The following is an 11,409-nucleotide window of genomic DNA, read 5'->3' as shown; positions in this document are numbered from 1 at the left end:
GTTTAGAACACTTAACAACTAAATGTGACTAGTTGATTTACAAACACACAGGATAATCATAGAATAAATCGCATGAAGAAATACTCCTAGAATAATTGTTGACCCATAGAGTGTACAAAATTGGGGACAGGAGGACTAGATTAAACTACATTGTTTACAAAATAAAATTTAAAAACACTAAACACTAAACAGGCCATACTAAACTTAATTTATTAAATGATGACTACAAAACTAGAGACAACTCTGCAATTATCTAACCTGTAAAGCATACAAACAAATATATCTTAGCAAACCATACCTAGCAGAACATTAGTCCACAAGTATACAATTTAGTGCCAAGAGACTTGATCAGCCTGTAGAATTACGGGGAGTTAACCTGAACAGAGTGTAAGGTGAAGTGCTAGATTTCTATCCTTATGAACCATGTGAGCGTTAGCCCTACTGATGGAAATGGGGCCCACACAAGGACAGAAGAAAAACTCTGACCAGGGTGGGAATTGAACCCACGGGCCTTGGGTTAGATCTCCGCCGCTCTACCGACTGAGCAACAAGGTCAGACGGGAGCAGGCAGGCCGTGGGAACTGAAGATCTTTAACGTCACGGCAATGAACATGTATCAAGTACAAGGAAATGTTACGTTTTATAGAAAACGTTGGCCGTGTAGCACTTATTTCTCTGTTCAGTTAACTCTGTTAAAAAATATAAGTGCTACACGGCCAACGTTTCTATAAGAAACGTAACATTTCCTTGTAGAAGTAAGGGATACGAGTTCCATAGCCAGTTCTTGATTAGACTAACATGAACCAGAAATGCCTGGCGTGGAAAAAGTTAAGTTATCTGTGAACCAAAGACTAACAGTGGGTTCATTGTCTTGAATTTTATTATTTCCCACAGAAAAAAATTGCTGACAGAGTGCTGGAGAAGGGAAGCCAGATTACAGACCAAGGTCCTTGCAAGCTCCTCGCAAGTTATTCAGTTCGCTCATCCAGCCAATGATCACCGGTTTTTGGATTCTCCGTGGTCCAGCGTGGGTCACCGATGATGACTGGAACTGAGCCTGAATCATGTTCGGAATAGAAGCATAAGGACACAGTGTAGCACCACCTCCGCCTTCTCTTCAAGCGTAAATGTACTATTGCAGAGCTCTCTCGTGCAGCGCGAAAAAGTTTTGATGCCTGGACACGAAGACAATGATCCTTGGGTCGGTCGACTCAAGGTTATGAATGGGCTTGCTGGCAAGCTAACATTGGTTTTTTTTGTTGTTTATACGGTTGTGTTGTGTTCAGAGAAGGACCTAAGAATGACGGTCCCTGTTTTCTATCAAACTACTTCAGGTCTCCTTCTGACGTGCTTCCCAAAAGTTTTTTTTTAAATAACGAAATGAAGTGTTCTTTTGAGACTTCATGAAAAAGGCAATGCAATTCGCTTTACCTTTCTGCATGAGTCGTGTATCTTTTCACTTTGTATTCAAAAACTCATGTCCATGCGCTACTCTCGGTCTATAATAATTTACCACTTCTTCTTCATTTTCGGTTGTCTTTATAAAGCCATCTTGCCGGACTAAGCGATTCTTGACCCAACCCACCATCGGTGGAAAAATACCCCGGCCTCCACTCCCCCGCTGTTCTTGGATGGACGTGCTAAAGAGGGGTTTAAAGTCCCCCGATACCTGCGGCTCCTTTTCGTAGTTCAAGTAACGGAAAATTCCCCGCAAATGCCCCGCTATGTCCCAGCCGGGGGGGGGGGGGTGGGTGAGGGTGGGTGCGGGGGTTTACATTGACTGGTGCATTATGCGATGATGATGGCGTATTGCTCGCGTCAGATTAAAGTTTCTCGCATTTTGTCACTCTTTTCTTCTCGTGTTTTGACTTAATTTTGACCCCTCTGCCTTTTGATATTGTAAAAAACAAATTGTTATTCGGATTCACTCGGCTGTCGCCTCGTGGATCCACAGCTACTTTGACAACGTTATGACGCAATTCATGATCAATAGGACAGACGCATCAAAAACTGACATCAATTTGTTAAATGTATTGAGGAGCTATAGCATTCAAGGTCTTATAAGTAAGTAGTAATATCTTGAATGATATTCGTTGCTTTACAGGTAGTCAGTGAAGGTCTATTAGGACCGGTTGTAATCTGTCATATTTGCGAGTACGAGAAACTAGACGCGCAGTAGCATTATGCACACGCTGAAGCTTCTCTAATGAGTATTGCGGCAGTCCAACTAGCAGTGAATGCAGTTATCTAGTTTGGATGTAATAAATGCATGAACTAATGTTTCGGTGTCCTTCTGAGTAAGGCAACTTCCTAATCTTAGATAAATTACAAAAATGAAAGAAAGCAGCTTTACAAATATTAGTAACATGCTCTGTAAATGTGGCAAGATCGTGACAAAAAGGAAAACAGCCTACTTCTGGTAGCAGTACGTTGCCTCAAAAACGTCGCGTGCTGAAAATCTCCGGTTACAGATCTTCAAAGCAAATGCGCGTGCCAGTTCTCTGACTACTGCATAACATGTTCTTAAGGCACTTTTGGCGGGCAAAAGTTGAACCTCGTTTGGTATTCACGGATTGGTAATAACCGGTTTTTTAAACTTACCACGCAGAAAGGTAATGATCTACTTTTGCCAAAAAGGCAAAAAAAGTGGGGGGTCACCGGGCTCGTTTTCGACTTATTACGGTGCACTTTTAGACGCTTGCGTTATTTTAAGACGATCTTAGCTTACAACTGTCAGCAATAAAAAAACCTACATTAGTGAAATTTAGGTCAGGTAAACGTACTCAATTCAACATAACTAATATAAATAAACAAACTTTTGCAGCTGATGTCTTTTTCTGAGGTGAAACAGACCTTGGAAAACGATACATATAGTCTATTAAAGAAAGAAAACCTCGGTCGCGCGAGAGCATAAAAGGCGAAATATTTGTAACTTTTCACGTACAGCCTTTTTTTGTTTTTTGTTAAAATGGACAAAATCAGGAAAGGAAGTGATCTACGGAAAAAAGTAGGGGTCACCGAGCATTCAAGAGAGTAGAATCGCTGCGAAGTTCTCAAAGCGATTGTCTATTCGCACAGTCACGCCAAATGGCGTGACATTTCCGAGAAGACCTGGGTCCACAGCTATCCCATAATGCCAAACGCTTTCACGTTCCATTCTTGTGGAAAATGTTTGCACCTTTAGCACCGTGTTTACCTTCGTGGTCTGCGATGCATGACGTGTGCGTGACATGCGCGAAAAAAATGCGCAGTAGCAATGGCGCGAACGTCCTTAAGCAGTTCACTGTTGTCATTTTACAGACACCTGAAAATTTCAGGCGCGTCTTCAACGAGATCCGAACCTCTGCGATGCCGGTGCAATGCTCTTGCACCGGTATCCCAGAGGTCATGGGTTCGAATCCCGTTGAAGCCGCGCCTGAATTTTTCAAATGTCTGGAGATAAAGTGACAATTCCTTAAATTGGCGAGTTAAGTGCTAGGATCACTCAGTTCTTACGTCTGTCAAGCCAAAAACAGTCGTTCTCGGGACGGTACTCACCCGGACGATCGTACTTCACTTAGTTATTATATGACTAAAGAAACCCATAAGGGTTGAAACGTGTGACGGCCCCTTGTGTGGTGGGAAACAAGCTTCTGAATATTCAATTTGCTAAGTACCATATTTGGAAACTACAAGAGAGAAACATTCAACCAATCAATTCGCAAGAACACAGTGACGCAATACCAGCAATGTTCTCCTGCGAAATTAACTGGAGCGAGGGGTTTTCAAATATGGTACTTAGCACTGAATATTCGGAAGCTGTGAACGCGCGTTACACGTTTCAACCCTTAATGGGTTTCTGATGACTCCTCATGCGTTCAAACCATGTTCGATTGTAACTTATTCATTGGTATTTATTTTATGTTGTAAATTGATCAATATGAAATTGAAATGTACGACTTCGATGATCATTGCACGCTTTGGATGTATGAGACGGTTTATAAACTACTTACATTTTTGCTAAATCAAAAAAACTCGTTATAAGCAAGAGAGCAGTACATCGTGTAAATGAAAAGAAGCTATCCTAAAGGGTGGAACCTTTCTCATTTTTTGCGACAAAAGGTCCCGGCATTTCTTTTTCCCAGCACACTACACTATACAAAGAAACTGAGAGTGGGTTCGTTTGGACTTCAGATGAAAATACTTTCATTTTGAAACTGTCGGAAGCAAACCGCAAACCGCCTCGCTTTTTTTGCTTTAGTTGTCAAAGGCAGTTGCCCGCCGTCAAGCGAATGGCGTTCTTCGTTGATAACGAATCTGTTGGAGGCATGAAATGTACATGAACTTAATTATGCTTTGGCATCTTGTGAAAGCGTGCTCTTGTCAAGTTCAATTAAACCAGATTGGTCGTCCATGTGAAGGACTTCTCGAGAACGCAAACCGTCGGCGTCGTCGGATTCGTGCTTCAAAGAAGCTGACGGTTGAGTCTGAATCACGTTCTCCTGCCAGTCAATTACAACACAACCGAAAGCCATATCTTGTAAAGAGATGGCATCTTTACTTTCTTTGTCGTCGCTTATCTGCTCGAGTAAGTGTTCTTGAGTTGCTGTTCTATCTGACGTACTTCGTTCGTCGCATGAGGCTTCTTCTAATATTGTATGAATATCTCTGCTATTATGGCTCTCGCTTTCCCGAGAATCTAGCTTGTACACAGGCAACCCACTTGCATCGACCCCTTCGTGATACGACGATTGGCCTCTCGTCTCGTATTTTTTCTGCCTTTTTTGCCTTGTGTGAAAAATTAGCTTTTCATAGCTTCTCGTGATTATTAAAACATCACAGGGTCCATCGTCCTCATTTTCATTACGAGGTTGCAAGTACAAGTGGTTGAGAGTTGATGCATATGGTCCACCCAGGTGAGCGGTATTCTCAAACGGTGACTTGTGATTTTCTGTCAAAGCAAGCCTGCTCTTGAATGAACTGGTTTTCAGTGGATTTTCGTACATTCCTGGGAGTCCACAAATCCCGTACTCTGTGCCTGGCGCCAAAATGCCGCTGATGTGCACTGTCACACGAGGAGTGATTTCGTCGTCTTTCAGGAAATTTCGCTTTTCATGCCCTAGGGAAGAATAGCCATTGTTAAATCCTTAGTTGTCAGTGAGATTGGTGAATGTCTACCTCCTCGTAGGTAAATTATTGGCAAGATAGACTAGACCTGCATCGTGTTACAGAAAACTGTAATGTTCGGTGACTAATGCAGTTTAACCAAATTTGAAAATGGCGTGAGCACGTGACACTGAATTTTCAATTCTCTCTTTCTCTCTACATGTCTAATTATTTTCGTGCCACTTAAATTTATAGACAGTTACTTCACATATAGATTTGGAACGATTTAACTGAGACAAATTGTTTCCTAATACCGACCCCATTTGTCACGCGGTCAAAAAACATCGGAAATATATCCAATCATGGGTTTTTCCTCGTTGCAAAACCCCACGGCTCTTAAATACATACAAAAACGGTTAACTGAGGTCTGTAGAGGTTGCATGTAAATGTTTCTTCGTTTCCGCTTTCTTGAAAAGAACCGTCTGCCACAAAATAAAAGGCACAACAAATGAAGATCAACTTACTGCATCTCCTGCACAGCATAATCATCAATACTATAATAAGCAAGAGAAGCACTGTTCCTTCAGTTAAAACAATAATGATCTCGGCCGATGTCATTCCTGAAACGAAGCCGGATACATACATGTTATTTATCTTAGACAGGTCATCCTGGGGTGATAAAAGACCAAATGCAAGGTCATGATGATAGCGGATTCATTTATGGTCACTGAGCATGGGTTAGTTTTGCACTTCCTGTGTCGCAAAATTCAATATTGTTTTCAAGCTGGTGTTATGATCAATCATTGCTCGACATCGCTTGGTTAACTTGACCTCCTTTTCTGGGTGTCTAATTTTGCAAGTCTCTATTTCTGATTTCTGTGTTTTTGGCCTTCGAAGTCGGTTTTCTCTCAAGAAGAGAGAACCAAAAAAGTAAAAAAAAAAAACCTGAAAAAAAAGAACCACCCACACTCGATAGTCGATAGGCAGCCTCCTGCAGTTTTGGTTTCTTTCCCGCAGTCATTCTGTACACAAATTTTGTCATATTGCAGTGTTAAATGCGATACTATGGCAAAAAAGGCACTCCATTCACCAGGTCGTTTATCCCACACTCAGAAAATTCCGCAACATGTTTGCGATCGGCTAAAGAAACAGTTATTCTTCAATGGCCAAGTTTTAGCGGTTCTATTATTTTATACAGACTAAGAAAGCTAATAATGAAACATAAACATTGACATTGTAAAGCAGCTGTCAGCAGCCCGTAAAAATAATCGAGATGTATACTGGTCTGACCTGAACCCTCAACGCCAATGTTTGAAAATCACGATTGTTTAGATCCAGCAATCTGCTTACTTACTTTATCAATCTAGTCACCTTGAACATCGTAGCCATATCGATTTTGCGACAATGAAGTGTTCAAAGCCGTCATTATCCCACAATGACATTGTAATTATACTCTTTTCAAAGATATTGATCGATTGAAGATAGAAAACCTTATTATATTCGAGTGGAACAAGAATGTCGAGACGAAAGTTAAAAAACATTTCGTTACATTGGTTTTGCAAGGACAGTTGCCAATTTCTGTAAATATGCTTACACGGGTGTATTTTTAGCCGTAACCCTCCGTTTTTTCTAAAAGGTCTGGCAAACGCGTCTGCTTCCTTTCTGTGTGCTTTAAAGCTTTCATGAAAATAAACAATAATGCATTACACAAGGAGACAAGTTGTCTGGTGTTTTTCTTAACCTTAGTTGCTAGAATGATGCCAAAAGTCTGTGACGTTGAAGGATTCACTAGCGCGCACAGTTTGGTTTGTGACCTTGACTAAAAAAGTTACATGAGCTCGACTGAGATTATTTTCTTAGGAGAATTCAGATTGATCCATCATTTGCGGCTTCTGACGCTTCTGGAAATTTCCAACGGCAGAGCTACAACCTTGGTTTATAAAAGCGTAGCAGACTCACGATGATGATATTCTTTGGCATCCCAACTGGCTATTTTTGCTCTCTTAGGTCCTCTTATTGTTAGCTAGCTATTCTTACCTATCCCAGGGAGATAAATTTCCTTATTCACCTCTTCTGCAAGGCATACCACGGCCAAACAAACCACGAACAAACTTTCAAAATAACGCAGAGCCATATTTCCTTAATTTGAATGACTGAGATCGTATGCTGTGCTTTAACCGACTCAGTACCAGTCGAAATAAAATGAACTTTACGTGTTGGTTTCCTACAGATGATAATCTCCTCTCGTCACTCTTAATCCTCTTATAAGCTATTGATTACGAAAATGCTGAATCTACGGCATTTTCAGGTTACAGTATTGGACACAAATATGCAAATGTTGCAACAATGAGCTACCTTTTTAAATTTTCCTCTCCTCAATGTTGATTTTCCATTACTCAAGGTCATTAAAAGTCTCTAAATTGCAAAGTGAAGGTGAAAATGAAGTTGGCTTCGTGATTTGACGATTTTGGGATAGAACGTGAATTTACCCACTGTTTGAGTTAAAGATATATTACCGGAAGTATTCAATGACAGCAGCTATTGGAATACGTTGGAGTCAGTACGAAATTGTAAAAAACTGCTTTGGCGTGGACACGCCGTGGATTTGAAACCAAACAGATGGCCATCCTGCTCACAACCTTAAAGAATTCGAAGAAAGCCCCGGAACATTAAAGGAGATAGCATAAAGAGGAAAAATGAAGTACTGAGTAACTTTCTCGTCTAGCATCTGGCACCCATTGAGACAACCCGACCCAAAAGGGCACCGATAGTGATCCCACAGCACTGAAGAGTGACCATAATGATGATGATGAGAATTCTAATCACAACTAGAACCCTTGGCTCCTGTGAGCACACCCAAAGGTAGTGCGCTGAACGAATCAAGGAAAACTTTGCGCAAGTGGATCCAAAAACTCCTCACCACTTATACCACCGACCACTACCCATAGTGACAACTTCACGGTGACAGTGTCTGTGAATCAAACCTCTAAAACGCCTGAGGCGCTCAGAACTTTTGTCATGTGTACGTGCTACCGTTTCGTCATTGTTTTCAGTGTTTCGTAATAATACGGTCAGTTTGACGTCTGGAACTGATTCAGTGTCATGTCGAACATAATACTTCATACTTGATCCACATTTCGCCCTCTGCGACACTTTGCTTGTAAGTAGGGTCCCACGTGGATGTCCACGGGCGCGTTTGCGCAAGACTTAAGAAATGCTCTAGTCTGCTGGGAAAAACCGAACGGAAACTGGTTTACCACATCTTACTTTGTCTTTTTGTGGTGAATGATGCATTTTTGTCTATAAAAGAGTATTCAGGATATGGAGGAGTGGTTGAACTATTGAAGCCCTGTTAAAATGCCGAAATCATCCTGTCGAGCACTCTCAACATTGCCATCTCGAGATTATAACCCATCGTTGTAATCAGGAGGTTGCAAAACATTAGAGAACCCTGATATTTCTAGATGCTTACTCTTTTAATACTAACGATGAAATGATATATGAAATGGATCATATATCAAATGCGGATATGAAATCAAGTGAAGCTATGCTCCTCGCAGTTATGAACGCAATTTTTGCAATTGCTTAAAGAAGCGTTTATAACTGTGAGCACACCCAAAGCTAGTGCGCGTTCATAACTGCGAGGAGCATAGCTTCACTTGATTTCATATCCGCAGTTCATATATGATCCATTTCATGTATCATTTCATCGTTGATTCATTCCTCACGGGAACATTGGAACCCACAAATGACCAGCTCCCAACGTCAGTGGCTTCATAGCTCAGTTGGTTAGAGCGTCGCACCGGTATCGCGAGGTCACTGGTTCAAACCCCGTTGAAGTCTTGAATTTTCAAGCTTCTTTACGCAATTGCAAAAATTGTGTTCATAACTGCGAGGAGCATAGCTTCACTTGATCTTTTAATACTGTAACTCAATCCAGTGATAACAATAAGATAGTGACGATTTCTATTTTTAAGGGTTTTTTTCGGTTGTCATTTGGTACTGTTTCAAAGTAATATGTTCCGTTGTTTTTCAAAGAGTTCACTTTGCAAACTTGTTAGTTAGCTTTATTTTTGTATTCATTGCTTCTAGCTTGAGTTTTTTATGCACCTTCCTCAAGATCCTTTTCGCTCTGTAGTTCTCAAACAGTTCCCTCATCATGCTCCCTAGATCCTTCGATTATCCTCCAAGAACGCCCACATTTTTCGGCATGACTATTCCGGGGTGAGGGGTGATGGTAGGTGGTGGGGGTAGGGGTGAAGGGTACAATAGCTGAAACAACCCAAACCTTAAGCCTAAACATTATCTAAAGCATAGTGTTCAGGCCTAAGGTTAGACTTTTTGTAAATCTTTGGGTTGTTTCAGCCATTTTACCCTTCACCCCTACCCCTCATCCCTCACCCCCTACCCCCCCCCCCCCCCCCACCCCCGGAATAGTCATGCCGTGCATTTTTCTACTTCTACAATATTAGGAGAATAATAAAGTATTTTTTAAAATTTTATTTTATTTTAATATAATATATATAATATAATATATACAATAATAATACATGGGCCGAGCAATGAGATGTTGACTACGGGAATAGCCATGCAGCTTTATGGACTCCCAACGTATCTCATTACAGCATGTTCAAAATGCTTGGCTCGTTTACAGTGTCCCGAAGCATAGTCGTACTATACTCCCCTTCTAAGTGAACTGCACTGGTTGCTTATATATGAACGCATCGTTTTTACTGTGCTTTAAAGCTCTCAACGGAAATGTACCCAGCTACATCATTGATTTGATTTCTGTTATACCACCAAGTAGATATAACCTGCGTCGAATCAATAACAGTGTCCTTCTCAGTTATCCGAACGGTTGAGCTTAAAATTCCCTTGGGAAGAAAGTCATTTCACGTGCTGCGCCAAAGCTATGGAATTCTCTTCCTCTTGAACTACGCAACACGAATTCTGTTGACATTTTTTAATCGAAACTGAAAATCTTTTTTATATACAAGTCAGGTTTCTTAGCTTTAAGTGAAGTGATGACTGTAAGTTTTAGATATGTCATTGAAATCTTTTATTTATAAACTTTATTTCTACTTGCGTTTTATGGTCTGCCAATTTACATCCTTTTCCCTACTTTTTATTGATACTATTATTATTATTATAATGATGCATGCTACAGGGCAGGAATGTCAATGTCGGAAATTTCAGTCGCGTTATCAGGCCACAACAAGCTACCTCGGACTTCAAGGACTCTTCGGAGGATTCTTGCTGATCCCAGCAAGATTATCTTCGAAGTGCTGCCAACTCTATTCCAGCATTTATGTTTCTCAAGTAGTCTTCCAGTCTCGCTTCGGAGTAGTACCCAGCCCTCTGATAACATCAGGGACATCTTTTACACTCTTCATCTTCCACAACCCTTTCATCTCAACTGCCAGATCCAGATACTTGTTGACCTTTTCCTCTTGTTTGATGTCTATATACGCTTCTGTCACTGGGGCATGCATGCGCATTACAAATGGCGAGGCAATTCTTGTTCTGTTTGCCTACAAACACGTCTTCAAGGCCGTCATGATCCAGTTTCTTGTCATTATCCTCAACTTCCTTGGGGACATGTTCATACAATTTTTTAGTCCTTTTTAAACCATTTTGTTCACACAAATCCCAATGAAAGGCCCTAGCCGAGCTACTCCATGTTGTCTTTGTTTATATTCTTTCTGTGACAGCTTTGGGCACTCGGTTAACAGGTGCCTTACTGTCTCATCTTTTGTCGGCACAAACGGCACCGAGAGTCATTCTATGACATATCTATCTTAGCTTTGACTTCATTAGTTCTTAATGACTGTTTGCGCCGCCATCAAAAGCCCCTCTGTCTCTTTGTTCAGATGTCCTTGTGGGAGCCCCACGTACACCCAGGTCTTATTACTTGCCACTTCGTCTGTTTGTCTAAAAAGTTGCCCGTGAAGCTCTTTTCCCCGCCCGTACCTTCTCCGATATATTGACCATCCTCTCTTTCTTAAATTTGTTAGTACTTTTAAGATCGTCACACTGTTTCCTTCTTACTACTAACAAAAGGTTGAACGTCCTCTTCACTCTTTGCAATGTAGTAGGACAGACACAACCTTGCCAGCTCTACCGAACACAAGCCTCTTCCACCTAGCTTCCTTGATAGGTATAATCAGGTTGCACTATCTCTCGGGTGGAGGGCATTGTAAATCGTCAGAAATTTCCTGGTCTTTCTGTCAAGCACTACTAACTCCTCCTTTGTCCAGTCAACGAATGCTGCAGAATATCTAAGGATAGACACTGCCCACGTATTAATTTCTTTTATGGCATTAC

At 41.1% G+C, this 11,409-nt stretch overlaps 2 protein-coding genes across 4 annotated transcripts in view; one reads left to right on the top strand and one right to left on the bottom strand.

The window, feature by feature from the left end:
* LOC137995740 (uncharacterized) overlaps positions 1–11,409 on the top strand; it is a 50,470-nt gene that overhangs the window by 15,287 nt on the left and 23,774 nt on the right. The window lies entirely within an intron of this gene.
* Positions 3,873–8,074, bottom strand: LOC137995765 (uncharacterized). 3 transcript variants are annotated; one of them, XM_068841275.1, is made up of 3 exons: positions 7,602–8,074; positions 5,610–5,705; positions 3,873–5,098 (listed from the first exon to the last, which is right to left on the bottom strand). In XM_068841275.1, exons 2-3 carry the CDS (start codon positions 5,701–5,703, stop codon positions 4,329–4,331), a joined length of 864 nt encoding a protein of 287 aa, XP_068697376.1. In that variant the 5' UTR covers positions 5,704–5,705; positions 7,602–8,074; the 3' UTR covers positions 3,873–4,328. The 3 variants fall into 3 exon arrangements, with proteins under 3 accessions (XP_068697376.1, XP_068697372.1, XP_068697366.1); XM_068841271.1 differs by lacking the exon at positions 7,602–8,074 and adding an exon at positions 7,441–7,570; XM_068841265.1 differs by lacking the exon at positions 7,602–8,074 and adding an exon at positions 7,123–7,337.

This window comes from Montipora foliosa, chromosome 1, assembly GCF_036669935.1.
Source record: "Montipora foliosa isolate CH-2021 chromosome 1, ASM3666993v2, whole genome shotgun sequence".
Taxonomy (NCBI): Eukaryota; Metazoa; Cnidaria; class Anthozoa; order Scleractinia; family Acroporidae; genus Montipora; species Montipora foliosa.
The sequence above is the reverse complement of the archived record's forward strand: the minus strand, read 5'-3'. Positions and strand labels throughout refer to the sequence as shown.